General features: G+C 48.9%; 1 protein-coding gene across 3 annotated transcripts in view; it reads left to right on the top strand.

The window, feature by feature from the left end:
• Positions 1-20,172, top strand: part of LOC123756101 (uncharacterized) — a 238,833-nt gene that overhangs the window by 185,556 nt on the left and 33,105 nt on the right. For all 3 annotated transcript variants that reach the window (XM_069336550.1, XM_069336549.1, XM_069336548.1), the window contains exons 7-10: positions 3,433-3,578; positions 16,936-17,098; positions 17,409-17,561; positions 19,241-19,380. In XM_069336550.1, the coding sequence (XP_069192651.1) occupies positions 3,433-3,578; positions 16,936-17,098; positions 17,409-17,561; positions 19,241-19,380 (602 nt within the window). The remainder of the gene's footprint in view (positions 1-3,432; positions 3,579-16,935; positions 17,099-17,408; positions 17,562-19,240; positions 19,381-20,172) is intronic.

The following is a 20,172-nucleotide window of genomic DNA, read 5'->3' as shown; positions in this document are numbered from 1 at the left end:
TCGCGCCCGAGATCTTCCTGCGGCTCCGCCTTTTCCTGGGCTTGGATGAACCTTGTCGGGGCTGATTAAGTTCTGCCTCGTGTGTCTCGCCTCCGGTTGGTGGTCTGGTGGCTTCGTAGTTGGTGTCCCACCTGCGTACTTCTTCTTGGCGGCAGTATGGGGTATTTTGGTGGTCCTTCCTTTTCCTCCTGTCTCTTTTTAGGTGGCTGCGGTTGTTAGCGTCAGCTTGGTTTTTCTGGTGGGGGTTGGGGGTCGTTGTCTTGCCACATACTGTCGCCTCGTTTTGTACAGCGCTGGCGGAGCCGCTTCGGCTTGCTTTTGGTCTTCGTGTTCCTTTTGCGCTGTTAGTACGCTGTCTCGTGTGTTGTTTCACCTCCAGCCTGTTCATGCGCCACTTGCACCGTCCTGGTCTCTGGTCAGCGTGCTCTGTCTTCTCCTCGGTTGGTGGTGCCCCTTTGGTTCCGGTTTGTTTTTCGTCGGCTCTTTTTCCTGTTGGCATTTGCCTCTGGGGCTTGGGTTGCTGGGCTTCTCGCTCTCCTCCTCAGGGGTTTACTGCTCCTTCAGTCTTGGCGTTTTGGTTGTTCAGTGGCAGCCGTCTCCATCTTTTCTGGCACAGGATGAGGCTGCTGCGTTCCAGAGGGGTCCTTGGTTTGTTGGTGCTTGATTGGTCGGGCCAGGGGTATGTCATGTTTTGTGTTCAGTGGCGGCCCTCCACTGTTATTTGCGTGCCGCGGCCTCTATGTCCGGGGCGCGCTTTGAGTTGATCCGGTTCCTTTCTTCCCTGTTCGCGGATGAAGGTGTCCCGGGTTGTCCGCCGCGTTATTGCGGCTAGCCTGCCTGTTTTCTTTCCCCATGCCCGTGACATTTGTGGCTTCACTGTTCTTGCTGCTGTCTGGGCGGCATGTCCTTGTTGTCATTCGGGCACGGATCTTTTGGTGTTCGTACAGGGGCCTTGCTGCTTGTCTCGTGTTGTTCCCGGGCCCTTTCGGGGCTGTGTCGCCTTGGGTTGGCGTTTGCTGCCGGTTGTCTCACTTCCGTTGAGGGGTGCGTGGTGTCTGCCTCCCAGTTCCGTCCCTTTGACCTTCCTCTGTGAGTAGTTAGCTCCAGAGAGCCGACGGGGCTCCCCCAGAAAACCAGCGTTGAATGTAATGAAACACCATTTTCTGGGTGAGACCTGGAGGCCACCCTCCCTCCAGTCGGTGGTTTTTCGCGTGTTTTGACATCCAGCCTCAGAACTGATGGGTAGATAGCCGTCGTGAGAGGTCTGGGGCTCCTCCTTCCCCCTCCCGGGGAGGGGGAGCTGCGCAGACAGCGGCGCAGTGACATGTTACGTCATACTAGTTTGCTTGTTTTCTTTTATGGAGTTCTATCCACTAGTTCGGCTTTTGGTAGCAATTTTAACCAGAATAGGGGTTTGTCTTGGAATGCTTACCTTTCTGGATGCTTGACCCGGTCGATGGCAGACATAGAATGCTTTCAACCACACGGGGGTTTCTATAGGCTATTGCTTCCCTTGCCTCTCTGAGGGGGGCCAGGTTCTCGCCATGGTCCCTGGTAGGCCCTAGAATTCCATACACATGACTGATGCCAAAGTCTGACATTAGCATATCAGCCTTGTAAAGCTCTGGGAAGCCTCCAGGTCTCACCCAGAAAATGGTGTTTCATTACATTCAACGCTGGTTTTTTCTAGGTGTGTCTTGGTATGGGCGAAAGGTTTGAAAGTTGGTGCGAAAGGCAAACGAAGCGATGGTGTGGACGGAGCTGAAATGTTCACCAACACTTCCAATTTCGGGTCCGTAACCACCATACAGGGCAGCTCCAGGGCATCCAATTGGGAACATAACCTAGACAGCTGTAACTGAGCAAAACGAACTCACAAAGTGGATGCTGCCTGATATGCTGTAACCTCATCAGGAGGGTAAGAAAACACATGTGACCTGGAAAGAGTAAACCACAGAGGACTGATGGTCAAAGGTGTTACCAACCCAACAGGCAACATAGCGGAGGCAGAACGAGTGATCGTTGTCTTGTGGCATGAATGATGAGCAACCCTCAAATGTGCACAAAGCGAGATCAGGTTCGGGGAGGGGAGAGGTGATATCCATAGGACTATCAAACCTGCAGAGGATTTCCAGAGCATCAAGGGTAAACCACGCAATGACACCCAGGTGCTGGGAATGATATGCCATACCTAAAAGTAAGGTATCACAGCCTGGGGTTACGCAGCTGTCAAGTGCTCATTCAGCTCATCTTGGTTCACCCTGGCAAAGAGCCATCACAAGCGAGGAAGACCTCAGTGGAAGCAAGTCCTGAACACTTTAGAGAAAAAAACTCTGGCAATGCAAGAGCAGTGCTAGGGAGCACACAGGTAAGGTAACCCTGAGCACATGCCACGCCAAGCACTCTTCAAGCCAGGTTCATGCTACACTGCAGAGTACAGGAAAAGCCACCAAGGACAAACACAAAAACCACTTAGCTGAACAGAGGAGCTCGCACAATAGAAGAGGCAATCCTGGAACCACTACAGCAGTCAGATGACCCCAACTGCATCAGTGTAACAACTGACTGCTCTTGCCCCGGGAGGTGGTAGCCCCGTCCCTTCTCCCCACAAATGAGGGGAGGAAGTGGAGCAAAGAAGCTCAATTTCATTAGGAAAGTTTTGAGGCTTCAGTTTCTCTTGAGCCTTGCAGTGGTTTGTTTTGACTTGCTGCCTTTTTGGATGCCTTTCCCAGTGAGGTGGCGAAGCATCACCGCATCCTGCAGCTGTGTGAGGGGGAGGTCAGCTTCTGGTTCTGGTCCCTGGTAGGCCTAAAAACTTTATGGCTGATGCAACATGGTAAATATGAAACATCTCAATATATAGCTTCAGGGAGCCCCAGCTGCCCCCAGAATAACTCTTTGGAAACCACAGCCTCTATTTCAGACTTGACTTCACGACAATCTCGGGTTGGGGGAATTTCCTATAGATGTCGATATTTCTTAAAGTGTGGCACTCGGGCCAATCCCAAACTCCCATATACACTCAATATCCCTCATGTCATCTTGGAAAGTTGGGTGAAGCTATGCCCAAGCATCTGGCTTCCAACCTCGGACAGACAGAAAAGTATTCTCTTCCGTAGGTTCAGATATACTTTTATGCACACGAGTGAGGTGGCAATATTTATGACCACCTCGCTCTAAGAGTTAACAAATTCTAGTGTCTTCCTTTCAATACTACAACTAGGTGAGGACATTTGTAAACAATCCTCACTCTGAATTGTTTAAATGCTAAAACTGTATATGCTCCTGTCCAAGGGAACAGTAGGCCTTTGCCTAAATCAGCAAAAAAATGAGTGCCTTGCTCAGAAAGTAATTTATCATGTTCATATTTTTTGTTATACCTGTGTATATATATTTTTCTCACAAAGTCCTTTGTTTTACCACCACTACCAGGTGATGCCTTTGGTAGCTCCCATCATGAAGGTGCAGGCATGCAGGCAGTATGGTGCCAACGTCATTGTAAAAGGGAATGATATTGGCGAGTGTCGTGAGTATGCTCTCAAGATGGCCAAGGATCAAGGTCTTCTCTACATTAATGGGTACATTAACCATAATTTTCATCAATAATTAATGAGGATTAATATGGTCACTTAGAGACAATCAACTCATATTCAGCGGGCATTTATAAAGATCCTTTCTGTGGAGAGCCCCTTCGGCTCCCCGGAGCTATACCGGGCTGATGTGTGTATATTAGACCGTGACAACAATCAATCGAAGGAGTTCTAGGTCTACCAGGGACCAGAGTCAGAACCTGACCCCCTAAAGAGAGGCACGAGGCGCAATGGCCTAAAGACCATGTAAGACCTAAAGACTTGACCAGACCTAAAGACTTTATGTAATTGGAAGCAGTCTTTGTCTGCCATCTACGGTAGGAATTCCAAAACAAACTACTGCTGGTCAAAATTTGCAAATCGAAAGCCGAACTAGAAACAGGACTCGCCAATCAAAACCAAGGAAGCAAGTATGACATCACCACAAACACCGCGCATCCGTCTGTGGAACCCCCCGCTCCCTGGGAAGGGGACGGGAGGGGTCCCAGACCTCCATGCCAGCAACTCTCCTCAGTTCACAGGCTGTTGTTATGGGTCTTGTGTGGAACTCTCGGACTGCTTCCTTCCTGCGACGCTGTTGCAACTGAGGTCCCACCTACAACTGTTTTTGGAGGGCAGCTGGGTCGCACGTTGGTTGTTCGAGCACCTGTGCGGGACCCTGAACTTCACTGTGCTGATCTACCCGTTGGGTCGGATCTGGCTTTGGCGGCTGTTCTGGTTTCTTCAGGGGCATCCCTTCCGCCGCTCTCACAATCGCCGGGTTCAGATCCCGGGAGCCTTGCATCGGCTGCTGCGTCGCCGGCTTCCTCTGCGGGTTTTTCGGGGTTGTGTGCCATAGCGCCTCCCTGAACCTTCACTCAATGTGTTCATGGATGCATCGTCTCTCAGCTGGAATTTTGTGACAAGTGTTCACCAGGCCGGCCAGGGTCAGTGGGGTCCATCCTTCTGTCGAGCTCACAGCACGGCGCGGGAGTTTGTGGCGGTGTGGCATTCGCTTCAGAAGATTCATGTCGCTCGCGGAGCAACAATCCAGCTCCGTTCAGACTGCTCCCCGGCGGGTCATTGCCTGAACCGTGGGGGTTCGATGCGGTCCTTGGCTCTTTGGGGCTGGTCGCTTCGGGTGACTCGTCTGCTGAGTTTTCGGGGTTTGGCTCTCCTGGAAGTTCATGTTCAGGGGTGTCAAACATCCTGGCAGAGGCCTGTCTCAGTTCATTCCCCTATTCACGGAATGGACGGTTGAGACCGACTTGTTCAGTTGGCTCTGCTGGACATACTGGGGGCCCTGAGGTGGACCTCTTCACATTGGCGTGGTCGAGGCATCTTCCAGTATATATGACGCCCTTCCCAGACTGCGAGGTCGTCGGGGCCGATGTCTTTCGGCTGGACTGGTCCAGGTAGCATTACCTGTACTTCTTCCCACCGGTCCGGTTGTTGCTCCGAATCCTGGCTCGGTTGGAGACTTACCAGGGGAGAGTAGTCCTGCTGGCTCCTTGGTGGCCGGCCCAGCCCTGATTTCAGGAGCTTCTTGCTCGATGTTCAACCAGAGGGTCTTCCCGCGGCTCCGCCTCTTTCAGCAGATTGGTCTGGTCCGATACATGGCTGGTTCGATCTTTTCCTCCACTCTTCGCGTCTGGTCGTTTTGAAGCAGTTTTATCATCACTTATACGGTGATCAGATGGCTTTGTTGATGGTGTCACACCTGAGAGTTTCGTCTAGATGGCAGTATGAAATTTCCTGGTGGTCCTTTCGGCATTTTCTATCTCTTCGTAGGTTGTCTTCGATTTCTGATCAGGTTGTTTTGTTCTTTCTCTCTTGGTTGTTTCAGGACCGTCATCTTATGCCAAATACTGTCACCTCATATCGTGCTGCGCAGGCGGAGCCGCTGCAGCTTTCATTCAGGGTGGATGTCACTTCTGCTCCATTCTGCAAGTTTTCTCGGGGGTTGTTTCACCTCCGGCCTGCTCATGCGCCGTTTGAGCCATCCTAGTCGTTGCACCGGGTACTCTCTTTTCTCTCTTCTCCTCGGTTTGTGGTGGCCCTCTTGGTTCAGGACTGTTCTTCTATGGCTCTTTTCTTGTTGCATTGGCCTCTGGGAGTCGGGTCGGGGAGCTTCATGCTCTCCTCCGGCGCAGGGGTTTCTGCTCTTTCGGTCCTGGTGATCGTTTCATTTGTTTGCAGCTGTCTATTTTTTTTCTGGCAAAGAATGAGTCTGCTGCTTTCTGAAGGGGGGTCCTTGAGTTGTTGATGCTTGGTTGGTTCGGCTGGGGGTGCATTATACTTTGTGTCCGGTTGCGGCTCTTCGCCGTTATCTGCTCGCCACAGCCTCCGTGTCAGGAGACGCGCTTTAGGTGGACCCGGTTTCCCTTCTTCCCTGTTCCAGGGCGCGGGTCTCCCAGGTCATCCACAGGATTATTTGGTCCAGCCAGGCTGTGGTCTATCCCTGTGCGCACAACGTTCGTAAGTTTGTGGCTTTGGCTGCTGTTTTTGGGAATATGTCCTGGGCTGACATTCAGGCACGGGGCTTTTAGAGGTCAAACAGGGTCCTGGCCACACGGTATCTCATTAATGTTCCTGGCCCTTCTCGGGCGTGTGTAGCCTTGGGTTGTAGGGTGCAACCAGTTGTCTTGACTTCGAGTTGAGGAGCGAGAGACGACCGCCTCCCGGGTAAGTCCCTCTTCTTCTTCTTTATCTTTGGTTAGGTAGCTCCGGGGAGCCGAAGGGGCTCTTCACAGAAAACCAGTGTTGTATGTAATGAAAAGCCATTTTCTGGGTGAGACCCGGAGGCTCCCCGGCATCCCTCCTCCCTCCAGTCGGCGTTTTTTTCACGTTTTCAATACTCAGCCTCTGAACTGAGGAGAGTTGCCGGCGTGGAGGTCAGGGAGGTCTGTTTGTGGTGACGTCATACTTGTTTCCCTGGTTTTGATTGGGGAGTTCTGTTGCTAGTTCAGCTTTCAGTTTGCAAATTTTGATCAGCAGTAGTTTGTTTTGGAATTCCTACCTTTCTGGGTGCCTGACCTGGTAGATGGCAGACAAAGACTGCTTCCAATTTCACGGGAGTGTCCTTAGGCAATTGCTCCTTGTGCCTCTCTTGAGGGGGGGCCAGGTTCTGGCTCTGGTCCCTGGTAGGCCTAGAACTCCTTCGACTGACTGTTGCCATGGTCTAATATATATACATTAGCCCGGTATAGCTTCGGGAGCCTCCGAGTCTCACCCAAAAAATGGCGTTTCATTACATTCTACGCTGGTTTTTTGTCATAATGCAGTTTCATTTAGTGATCACTAATTTATATTGTGTGCACTATTATTATATAACACAGTTATGGCAGGCTTGTCAGTCTCTCCAACAAAAAAAACCAGCATTGAATGTAATGAAATGGCAATTTCTCTGTGAGTTCTTGTGGCTCCCTAAAGCTATATGCTGAGATGGTTACCATCTACTGGGTCACATCAGCCGTAAAGTTCTAGAGGCCTACTTAGGACTAGAGCCAGAATCCAGCCCCCTCCCCCCCTCACAGAGGCACAGGGAGTGGTGACATTTATTTTCACTACCTCACCAGGGAAGGCAACCAGAAAGTCAGCGAGTCAGAACTCTAACTGCTGCTTGATTCAAAAGAGATCAAAGCCTCAAAACTAGCTGAAAGAACTCTCTCAACTGTAAATGTAAACAATCATTCAACTAGTACCAAGTACCAAGCTTGTGCTTGTTACTAGCACAAGCTCTTTTGGTGTACCTTCCCCAGTCATTTGGGGAAAGGTAGGTAGCTCACTTCCTGCTGGGACCTGAACTTCCAGTTCTAGGGCAGATGTAGACAACTGGATGGTTAGGAAGGGATCCAAAAGGTCTCGCCCAGTAAGTGCCGTTTCATTACATTTAATGCTGGTTTTCTGGGGGTATCCCTTTCTGGCTCCCTGCAGCTGAACTACCCATGGTGAGGGAAGAAAATGTGGAAACCTACCATGGAGAAGGGAGCACCAGACACTTCCTAAACCCCCACCCTAGAATACTAGCCAAGGACATACTTGCAGATGCAGAAGGGGGTATTTTGCAGGCTCGCTAGACTTAATAACACTGTGAACGACCTAGGAGATATGAATCTTGGAACAAGGGACTAAGGAAACAGGATCAACCCACGAGGTATCCACTGACGCAGAATTTGTGGCACTGCCGGCTGAACCAGCAAAGCATCAATGACCAAAGGATCCCTTCGGAAAGCAACTAACTCATTCTTCATCAGGAAAGGAGGAGCCAGCTGCAAATGAACATAACACCCACCAGGGCCAAAAGAACAAAAACCTCGCCTCCAAAGGAGAGTATGACGCTCCCCCAACCCGACTATCGCAGGCAAGAGAAACCAAAAACAAAGCCATAGAAAAAAGAATCCCGGACTGACACAAGAAGAGGAAAGAAAATCAAGTACATGGTCCAGCAACCAGGCAGGTAGGTGGTGCATGAGCAGGCTGGAGGAGAAACGAGGTGCAATACAGCTTGTGAAGTGGCACCTAGATAGTATTAACACCAAACACGAGCCATAGTGGCTTCATAGCACCGCATAATATAAAGTGACAGTATTCGACATGAGATGCTGATGAAGAAAAAGCCAAGAAGGAAAGAAAGAAAAGTGAGAACCACACGCTCAGGAACTGATGAGCAATGATGAGGGGAAAGGAAGTTGTGAAATGAGGACCACAAAACCTCATACCACCCCTGAGAAGAACAACTCAGGTGAGACACCATTATAGAAGCCTCCTGCTCACTTTAAAGATGGTGATTAAGATGTATTCAAAATCCAAGATGTGAAGAGCTGAGGACATCATACCAGTTGTGTGTCACAAAGCCGACCTTCTGATATATTTGGAACCACAGAAAAATGCTTGGGTTTGGACACTGAGCAAGCAGTGCCTGAAGTCAAGGCTGAACTGACCAGCAGGGAGTCAGAAGGATCATTTGCCTCTAGTAGAACTCTAACCTGGCAAGGACTCGATGCAACAGCTGTTCCAGGGCAAAGAGGTACAGGAATCCCCATGTTGACCAATCCAGCCAAAAGCTGTCCACTGTGAGGGCCTCATGTTTGGGGAATGGAGTCGTGTACAAAGGTAGGCACAGATTATACACTGATGCAAAGAGATAATTTTCTTAAAGAAGTGCAGAACCAACCAGGTTGTGGTGGATATGTGGTCCTGCGGGCCACTCCAAGCAACAGCTTGTTGAACCAAACTCTCACAAGTCAAGCCTGGCCTTGGACCGAGCTTGGGGAGTAGATCATCATCCAGAACCCCATCAAGCATGTATCAAGCAGATACACTTCTGACTGCCCATACGCCTCACAAAACCAAAGGAAGCCATCCATGAACCATCCATGAAAATATTGGACACACTCTGGACATGAATAGTGCTTAGAGCATAACCACCAAGAACGCAGCAAATGAGCTACTTAACCATGAAACCGCTAAGGGCTTTTTGGCCTGTAACACCGTCAGACACAACAAAAAAAAAATCCAAAAAATTCTTTCATCTTATAAAGGTGTTCATTTGTGTTCCCTGATCATGAGAAAAAAGAATAAAAAAAATCGTAGGTGACATATTTTGGCCGCAATAGGGTGGGAAAGTCTGGCAAAAAAAAACCAGCGTTGAATGTAATGAAACGCCATTTTCTGGGTGATCCCCGGAGGCTCCCTGGAGCTTATCGGGCTAATGTATGTTATATTACACCGGGACATTAGCTAAGGAGTTCAGACCTACCAGGGACCAGCCCCTTCAGAGAGGTTTCAGGGAGCAACTGGAAACCCTCTTGTGGTTGGGGTTTTCCTTATCTGCCATCGACCGGGGTTAGCACCCAGAAAGGTAGGCATGACAAAACAAACCCCACATGGTAAAAAACTAAAACAAAAAAACGAACAGAGAGGTAGAAACTCCCTACAATCCCAAGCAAACAAGCAAACAACCATCTTTACTGCCGATCGTCCATTCAGCCCTCCCCACCCCGAGAGGGGGAGGGGGGGGGGAGCCCCGGACCTACTGCGCCGGCTGCCAAGCTTCAGTTCGGAATCTAAGCTTCAACCAACGCGAAAAAAACGCCGACCGGTGGGAGGGAGGGTTACCAGGGAGCCTCCGGGGCTCAACCAGAAAATGGCATTTCATTACATTCAACGCTGGTTTTTTGTCGGGAGCCCCTACGGCTCCCTGGAGCATCATACCCAAAGAGAAGGAAAAGAAAGGGCTAACCCAGGAGGCGGCCGCCACAAACTCCGCAACGCGAAGCCGAGACAACAGGATGCAACCTGCGACCCAAGGCAACAAGAACGCACAGGAGCAGACGCGCATAAAGAAGGGCGGCCAAGAACCTGTGCGACTCAATTCCCTGCGCCCGAAAAGAGCCCTAGACGTCACCAACAGCAGCAGCAAAAGCTGCAAACGTCCGAACAGCATGGGCGCAAAGACAGACCACAGGCTGGAAGACTGAAAAACTCTGTGGACGACCTGGGAGACCCGAGCCCTGAAGCGGGGAACAAGGGGAACCGGATCAAACCAAAGCGCATCCGCAGATACGATATGCAGGTAACGGCAAAAAGCACAACCAGACAACACAGGACGCACCCCCGGCCAAACCAAACAAGCATCAATAACCCAAAAACCCCTCCGGAAACCAGCCATCTCGATCGTCGCCAGGACGGAGAAAGGCTGCACACCTACAAATCTACCACCAGTACCAAAGAGCAGAAACCTGAACCGAAGGGGCTACCACAAACTGAGGAGAAGATAAGAAGGCACCCTGATCAAGGACCAGGACGGTGCAGACGACGCATGATCAGGTAGGAGGTGAAACAAAACACGAGAAAGCGTACGAAATGGGGCAGATGTAACGTCAACCTCGAATGCAAGCTGGAGCGGCTCCGCCAGCGCCGCACAAAACGAGGCAACAGTAAGAAACATCAAATAACTGTAGTCCTAAAAACCCAAGAAAGGACAAGACAACCCGATGCGAAAGAGCAGACAACCTACGAAGAGCAAGAAAAAGTGCATAGAAACACCAGGAACATCATACTGTCGCCAAGACGAAGCTCACAGGTGGGACACTGTCAACAAGGCCACCTGAACACCACAGAGATGGTGATACCCGTGTCAAAATACCAGACGCGAAGAGCCGAGGAGAAGGCCAAACCAGTCACGTACAGGACCGATCCGATCTGCCGAAAGACGCAGAGCCGCGGGGAAAACGCCCCGGGTTCGGACACCTATCAAGCAGCGTCTGAAAAGAAAGCTGGGCCGGCCACCAAGGAACCATAAGGACTGCTCTCGTGGGAATGGGCTGCAACCGAGCCAGAACCCGAAGCTACAGCTGGACCGGGAGAAGAGGAACAGGTACCCCCACCTCGACCAGTCCTGCCGAAAAGCATCCAACATGAACACCTCGCAGGTGGGTAAGGGTGCCACATAAAATGGGCGATGCCTAGACCACGCCAACTCGAAGACGTCCATGGCCAGGAGTCCATACGTCTGGCAGAGCCAACGAAACAAGTCGGTGACGACTGGCCAATCTGCGAACAGAGGAATGAACCGAGACAGCTGTCCTCCAGGACGCAGGACACACCCCGGACATGAATCTCACGGTTAGCCAAACCCCGAGAATCCAGCAAACGAGCCACTCTAAGGAACCAACCCCAAAGGTCAACACCTAAGAGAAACCCTGTGGTTCAGGCAAGAACTGCCAGAGAACAGTCCGAATGGAGCTGAATGGTAGAGAACCGAGGGACCCAAACCCTCCGAAGCGCAAACCAGACAGCCACAAAGTCCCGAACCTTGCTGTGAGCCCGACGGACAGACAGACTCCACTATCCCCGGCCGACCTGGTGAGCACTGGTCACAAAGCCCCAGCTGAGAGATGATCCTTCCGTGAACACATCGAGTGAAGGCTCGGGGAGGTGCCAAGGCACGGAACCCCGAAAACCCCAAAGAGGAAGCTGGTGACGCAGCACCAACACAAGATCCCCGGAGGAACGAACCCAACAATTGGAAGAGGCGGAAGGGGAGTCTCCGAAGGAACCAAACAGACGCCGAAGCCAAACCCGACCCCGCTGGCAGACCAGCACGTTGAAGTTCAGACTCCCACACAACCGCTCGAGCAACCCGGGACTCCCTCATGAACAGCCGAAGGCGGGACCACAGCCGCAGTAACACTTCTGGAGGGAAAGACAAGGAGTGGCCCAATAGCCCTAAACAAGGCCCAGGTCCGAACCCGGGACGAAAACAGATGGAATGGCCTCCAGATCACCAGGAAACCAAACCCGGCGATCTGGAAAGAACCACATCCCTGGCGAGCAGACAAGCGGACCGACTGGGAGCCCACACCAGCCAGTCATCGAGGTAGGCCAGACACCGAATCTCAAGCAGACTCAGACAGGGCACCAAGATCCAGTAAAGATGCAAAAATACACCAAGTGCCAATAATTGACCTGGAGGTCCAGGGGCCACCATCCAGGCACCCGGCCCCAACAGAACCCGGACAGGAGACAACAGTCCTCTGAGGAGGGCATAGAAACCAGGGCGCAGACTGAAGAAGTCCAGAAGAACCGCAGATTCGAAAGGCCCATGTCTGCAAAGAGCAGATGGGAACCCCAGAAGCATGGGGTGGATTGATCACGCCCAACAAGATGACATGATGAAGCGTAGGGGAAGAAGCCCACCCCGCCAGCTCTGAACCCCCCAAAGGGGGAGAAGCCATCCACCGCTGCCACCAGAGGCTGGAAGAGAACCAAAAGTGCCCACCAACAGCGGGACCATACGAGAGTCAACAGAGCAAGCTGCTCCCCCAGCGCCCTGTCAACAGAGAAGGGAACAGAGCCCCTTCCGAAAGCACACATATACATATATACATATGTATATACATATACACATACACACAAGGTATGTTACACACACGTGCGTATGCACATACACATGTGCACACACACAGTGTACACATGTACATGCGTACACACACACATACACTAGGAAAGAAAATTACAAGCCGCAGACCAGTGGGCAGAGCACACGCCGACCAGGCAAAGAAGCCACAAAACTGCATCAAAAGGCCCACCTCGACAACAAAACCTCAAAGTCCCAGCACGACCACAATACGTGCCAAGACCCAAAAAGATCAGTCTGCAAGCCAGGAAGACCCCGGAACTCCAGAAGGCAGAAACCGGGTCACACACAAGGAAACAAAGCCCCCTGAACCCACAAAGGGGCCCAAGAGGAAGAAACCTCCAAAACGAAACCAAAGAACCCAAAGGAACTCGGAATCGAACCAGGGGGAGGCCAAACCACCACAATTTGCCGGCGGAGAAACACCACAGAAAGGCAAAGCACAGTCCCCAGACAGAAACCCCAGGGAAACGGTCATAACAGACCGAAAACCGAGGGACAAGGTGTGGGAGCAAGCATAACAGCCAGGGACACTTGAGCCCAAACCCAAAGGCCCAGACCCAAAACAGACAAAAAGGGAAACCCGGTGTAAAATCAAGACTCAATCATTCCCAGAGGAACAGGAAACGGGCAGAAAACACCAGAAAAGCAAAGAAACGACAACAGGAGAATAAAACCCCTGAAAAAAGTTGAAAACTCACACAAGAAGCTTGCTCACACATCCAGGCGCATGTAAACAATCCGCAACGCCGCCCTGGTGGCCACGCCGGGAAACCGGCAGATGAAAATGGCCGCCAGCAGGGGCTGTGACTGACAATAAAGATACAAAAACACGCCAGCAAAAGTGGGAAGCAAGCAGACTGGATGGGCGAAAAACGCCGCCGAAAAGCAGAAAACCCAGGCAGGGGCAAACTGCCCCAGAACTGCTAGCAGGCCTCCCCCACAGCCCCGGGAACCAGCAACAGAGGCCCGGGGCAGAGCCGTCCTCCAAGCCCTCCGCCCTTAAGAAAAGCAAGAGTCCATGGGAAAGGCAGCAAGAAAGGGCCGCTGGTAAGACCCAGAAGCCTTGGCAGGAGTTACAGGCTCAAAAACCTCTGTCCCCCAACCCAAACAGGGCAGCCCCCAAAAACCGCCCGAGTCTCGTCCCCAACTAATCCCGCCCCGACCCCGAAACTCGCAGACGGTCCGGAGCCGGGAACAGAGAGAATAAAAGGGGGCGAACAGCACCTAACCAAAACTGAGCGGCCTTGGGGCATCCGAGTGGGAAACCAACCTAGCGTGTCGCAGCAACCTAACCTAGCTTGCAACACGGATGCAGCCTGTACTCTGAACAGTAATAACATCAGGAGAGTACTGGAGAACAAGCAGAGAAAATCTCTCACAAGACTCCGGGTCAAGGTGTCAGTGACCCAACAGGCAGCATGACAGAGGTAAAAGTGGCAACTGGCACCTGGAGACAAGGGCACAGCAACCAACGATCCCGTACAAGACGGGTTGGCACCCGGAAGACACATTCAATGGTCCACCGAGCCCAGACAGGGGTTTTCAGGGCCCGTAGGCTGACTGCTACGGGAAGCCCGGCCAAGGTGTTGCTAAACCAGTTAAGAAACCCAAAAATAACAAGAAGGTAGAGGATAGCACTGAAAACCCCTGAGACGTGTACAATCACGGGGGCCTAGCAGAGGGCTGCCAAACACTACCAGTGGGACTATAGCCACACTGGGCAGACCCCCACCAGGCAATTGAAAATGAAAACAAAAGAAAAACCCCGCAAAAGTACACCATCTCCAGAGGCAACAGGAACCGGTCGCCACTTAGGTGGCAGGCCGTGCAACACCTTGATGCCCTAACCAGCACAATACCAATCCCTATCCAGGGCCAAACAAGGGCCCCAAGCCCCAACTGGCCCCAAGGGCGAGGCAAATGCCGAGCAGCAAGAACCTCTACGGGAATGGTTCCCGAACACCCCAGGGAAGATAACCCTGTTACGCAAGGGCAGTACTCACAGGGCACTTAGGGAAGGAAGCCCCTAAGCGCATGCAGCCCCGGCACTGATGAGGTACTCCTGGCCACCGCACAACACAACACACGGCAGTGAACGCCACACAAGGCAAACACCGCCTAGGAAACTGAGGCCAGAGAAGCGTCTATCCCGGTTGACATTAGCTTATGAACTGAAGCCTGGCAGCCAGTGCGGTAGGTCTGAGGCTCCCCCCTCCCCCTCTCGGGGCGGGAGGGCTGCGTGAACGATCGGCGCGGCAGTAAAGTGTGATGTTTGCTTGTTTCCTTGTGATTGTAGGGAGTTTCTACCTCTCTGTTCAGTTTTTTGTTTTAGTTTTTTACCATGTGGGGTTTGTTTTGTTATGCCTACCTTTCTGGGTGCCTGACCCCGGTCGATGGCAGATAAGGAAAACCCCCAACCACAAAGGGGTTTTCCAGGGCCATTGCTCCCTGAAACCTCTTTGAAGGGGCCAGGTTCTGGCGCTGGTCCCTGGTAGGTCTGAACTCCTTAGCTAATGTCCCGGTCTAATATAACATACATTAACCCGATAAGCTCCAGGGAGCCTCCGGGGCTCACCCAGAAAATAGCGTTTCATTACATTCAACGCTGGTTTTTTGGACAAAAAATTGTGAATACGTTCACTTTTTGGATTTCCTCAGTCAAAATTTGGTTTATCTGAATGTCTAGATTATCTAGTGGGGGTTTCTTCCCATATAGTTTAGATAAGCAAGCTCAAACAGTACATGCACGCAGAGTAACCATAAAGGATTTAGATGCCTAGAATACCGTATATATATTCTTTGCACACACTATCGCATGATTTATGTCCAATTTGCTCATGGTGTAAGGTGAAGATAAGTATTCTAAAATGTGCTTGTTGATTTGTTGGTTTGCATTTATTTTAGTAGGTTTCTGTAGTTAATGACTGCCTGAAATGCTATGCGTGTTAGGGGTTTTGCAAGAACCCCTAACAATACCAATATTTTGTATTCTCACAAAACCATTGTACCTTGTCAATAAATTATTATTATTATTATTATTATTATTATTATTATTATTATTATTATTATTATTATTATTATTATTATTAACACTATCGGTCACCGGGCAGGCGCGCGGTAAACTTAGGGGTCATGTACTGAGCGTGCGGGCGAGCGTGCAGGTAAGCGTGCGGTGACAACTAAATGTGTATACTCGTTTCAGCTTTCTCACCTTAATTCTCGTGCTACGTCGCTCGTTTTGGTATCATTGTGTTCGTAATTAAATTCTCTACAGGTGTGTATAAATATAATGTCCAAAAGCCTGGCGTGACTCCCAACAGCAAAGCTTAAAGTCGGCAAAAGTTACCTGTAAGTGCACAAAATCAGTAAAATGTGCATACTTGTTCCATTTTTCTCACCTTGATTCTCATGCTATGTTGCTCGTTTTGGTATCATTGTGTTCGCAATTAAATTCCCTACAGATGTGTATGAATATAATGTACAAAAGTTTAGAGTGCCTCCCCGCAGAAAAGCCTAAAGTTTCCCGTGAACGAGCACCAATTTGTACACTGCAACCTAATGTGTATACTCGTTCAGTTTGATAACATCAATTTTCGTGTTACATCTTTCATTTTGGTATCAAATTGTTCGCAATAAAAAAAAGTGTGTATTTTAAAACTAGTCCCATAATAATAGAGCAATAACTGGAATTTTAACAAATATTTTAATTCTGGAAGCTCATCATCACAAAATTATTTATATCTTTCCAGTGTTCTGACATAAGTTTTTGTGTTACATCTTTCATTTTGGTATCAAATTGTTCGCGACATAAAGGCGCGCATTTTAAAACTAGTCCCAACATAATAGCGTGATAAATAGAATTTTAACAAATATTTTAAAATTTTGACCAAAAGCCTATTTATAATCATATAAGTGTTCGGACATCAAGTTTCATGTTACATCTTTCATTTTGGTATCAAATTGTGCGCATTCTAAAGGTGCTTATGTTGATACTATCCCCAGGTCGATTGGATAAAAAATGAATTTTATACAAATATTTTTTGTAGTGGATGCAAGTCCGGTCCAAAGTTAGGACTCAGGAGAAAAATAATGGACGCGAGTCCGGTCCAAAGTTACCGATACTGTTAAATGTATTTCTCAGTAGCAGTAAATAGGTACCTTAGAGTTAGACAGCTGCTACGGGCTGCTTCCTGGGGGATGTATAACAAAAAGGAGGCCTGGTCGAGGACCGGGCCGCAGGAACTCTAAGCACCAAAATCATCTCAAGATAACGTCAGTATCAGGATTGTGGGGAGTAAAATTCTGAATGTTATTACAAAGAGTTTATCCTGAATTAAAAAGAGGAGGGGAGAAGAAATAGGTTAGCTCACTGAACAGGAGAATATTTTTGGAAGATATTATTTCTCCACAGCGTATGACATGCAGTTGATCCACCCACAGATATGACCATCCACACATCCTGGCAGGTCAGGGCACCATGGGGCTGGAGATAGTGGAGCAAGTACCAAACATTGATGCTGTTGTCATCCCAGTTGGTGGAGCCGGCCTCATTGCAGGTGTGGCGCTGGCTGTAAAGGCGCTCTATCCACATGTCCAAGTTATAGTAAGTGTTTCTTTATTGGAATTGCTCTTAGCAAGTATGGTTGCAATTCTAATAAGAACAAAATTATGCTCATTGGTCTGAAAGAAGCAATCTCAGACTGGATCTTCAGTTAATATATAAAGCCTTCAGGTTGCCCTATCACCACTTAATCTAGGTGATTTTCCTAAGGTAAAAAGTTATCAAAGATACAGATAAATAGATTAGAATGCATGCACATTCTTATTGTGGTCATACACCAGATAATTCATTTGTAAAATCTCTTGATATTTGTTGTTAATCCTTGTCTGATAGTGTGTATGTGGGCTGGCAGGGTGTGGAAGCTGAGCGATGTGCCAGCTTCAGTGCCGCCATGAAGGCTGGTAGACCTGTATATGTAAAGGCAGAGTCTACTCTGGCTGACGGTCTGGCTGTTCCCATGGTTGGTGTCAATGCCTTTGCCACTGCATCCCGTCTTGTTGATAAGGTGAGTGCCGAGTATGAGGTAATACTGTACACAAGCAGCGGGTTGAATGATTAATATTTGACAGTATAATTGGGTTTTCTCTGGCTGATGCCTCTCTGATGCTTCCCGAGCCAGAAATGTTAATGTCCACCAAGGACATACATCTCTGATTAGTCTCTCGGTAATCTTTCCCCCCGTCCCCCTCTGACAAGTATTTTTGCTCCCACTCTGCTCTCCTCTCGTTATACTACTTGCTAATCTATCCCTATCTTACAAATGGTATCTGTGCATGGGGTTCAACAACTGCAAATTACCTAAAGCACATCATCACCCTACAAATATCTGGTATCAAAACTATAACAAACTCTGTATTCAGACAGCACACAGTCCCTAGACATGCTAAAAATACACTCACTCTACAAATTCTCTTGTGCTATTTACATGTACAAAACCTTGTTTCCTAATGCTAATCCTGATCTAAAATTCATCCTTCGTAGATGTAATAAAACACATGAGCACCATATTAGAAATAAATATCTCTTTTATATCCCCAGAATCAAACAAATTCTGTGCAAACACTCCATGCAAATAATAAGACCCACTCTATGGAACTCGTTCCGTAATAAATTAAAATATTGTCCAAACTATGTCTTACTCAAAAGTAAAATAAAAAAAAAAATACATAATTTAATCCTCAGTGTTTCCAACCTTGTGCTTCAAACACACTGTATCTTGTGCTATGCACCCTCCCAATATTAGTACTTAAGACATGCTTCTTCACCACTGTAATCTTCTTCGCAATACGTGCAGTTTGCATGAAGGTATTCACTGTAATCACATCCATTAATTTATATTGTAGCTACGTGTTGAAATCAAACTACATTCATACCCTACAATATTCATACCCACTTCCCACACCCACTTCTCACACCCACACCCACTCCCAACACCCACACCCACTCCCAACACCCACACCCACTCCCAACACCCACACCCACTCCCAACACCCACACCCACTCCCAACACCCACACCCACTCCCAACACCCACACCCACTCCCAACACCCACACCCACTCCCAACACCCACACCCACTCCCAACACCCACACCCACTCCCAACACCCACACCCACTCCCAACACCCACACCCACTCCCAACACCCACACCCACTCCCAACACCCACACATCCACTCCTAACACCCACAGTCTGGTGCTAACACCACCATCCAGAACTTCTTATATTCATGAATACAGCATAAAATATTGGAGAATTTTCCTTTTAAATTGTCAGTTTCATTGCTTAGATTTTCTTGATGACTAGTCACTTATCCGGACTCGACCAATTATTTGTTCTGGATGACTAGTCATCCAGAACCCTGTATTTATACTCCTGTTGGTGATGTCACATCCTGTGTCAACATAGACTAGGAACTAATCACCGACAGCATAACAAGTGCGCCTGAGGTAAGCTGACAGTAGGGATGGTGTTGGACGGGGGGGGGGGGGGGGTTGTCTAGACAGGTGTCTGGATCTGACTTGAACTCCAGAAAATACGTTTATGATGATTGTAATTCAGGTTGTTGTGGAGTAGGTCTCGTGAGTCAGCTGTTAACGATGAGGGTGAGAGTGGAGGCAGTTTACATGGTATACAGGGGAATTATGTGACTATATATATGTCAAGGTTAATGATTTTCTCCACAGGTAGTAACAGTAAGAGAAGAATGGATTGCTATCGCCATCTTGCGTTTAGTTGAGTGTGAGAAAGCAGTAGTTGAAGGTGCAGGAGCAACAGCCCTAGCTGCCATACTTGCTGGGGAGCTGCCAGAACTTAAGGGCAAGAGGTCAGTTTGTATAAGATCTTGTCAAGGTTAACTTGCAGAGACTAAACTTTTTAAATGCCTAAGAGTTTTATTTCATAGGTTTTAATCATATGATCATATATTTTCATTGGATAAAATATTTACGAATGGTAGTAACCTCCAGCACCGCCCCAGTGTTTATAGCCGACATCTCTCCAGTGCACAGGAAAAAAATAAAAAAATTGTCCTTCTATTGTTAAAATGCATTCCCTGATCACAGGAAAAAAATTGTAAGGACTTAATGTACTTTGGCCATGGTGAAGCCCGAAAGTCAGGCAATTCACAATTGTTCAGTCAGTATTTGCCCAAGGGCAGTCTGCCCAGCTCTGCCATGGGGCGGGAGTTGCCGTGAAGATATTTTTAGATATTTATTTCAATATGTCTGATTTAGTTTTCTCTGGTTTTTCAGTAGTGTATTTGAGAAATTTATGTACAGTACTAAAATGTGAGGAACATCAAAATGCTCGAATATCATTAATATACACACAATATTATATGCTTAGAACAATGATCCATACATTTTCTTTAGGGAGCCTCTACAGTTTCCTGGAGCTATTGGGCTAATGTGTGATACATTAGAACGAGGGATTAATCTATGGAGTTCAGCCTACCGGGGACCACGAGACAGAACCTGGCCCCCCTCAGAGAGGTTTCAGAGAGAGGTTGGGGGGTTTTCCTTATCTGCCATCGACAGGGGTTAGGAAGCTGAGTGGACAGAGCTTCAGATTCGTAGTCCTGAGGTTCCGGATTCAATCCCCGGTGGAGGCGGAAACA

The sequence above is a fragment of the Procambarus clarkii genome, chromosome 36 (genome assembly GCF_040958095.1).
Source record: "Procambarus clarkii isolate CNS0578487 chromosome 36, FALCON_Pclarkii_2.0, whole genome shotgun sequence".
In the NCBI taxonomy this organism is placed as follows: Eukaryota; Metazoa; Arthropoda; class Malacostraca; order Decapoda; family Cambaridae; genus Procambarus; species Procambarus clarkii.
Note: the sequence above shows the minus strand (reverse complement) of the source record. Positions and strands in the feature narration are given on the sequence as shown.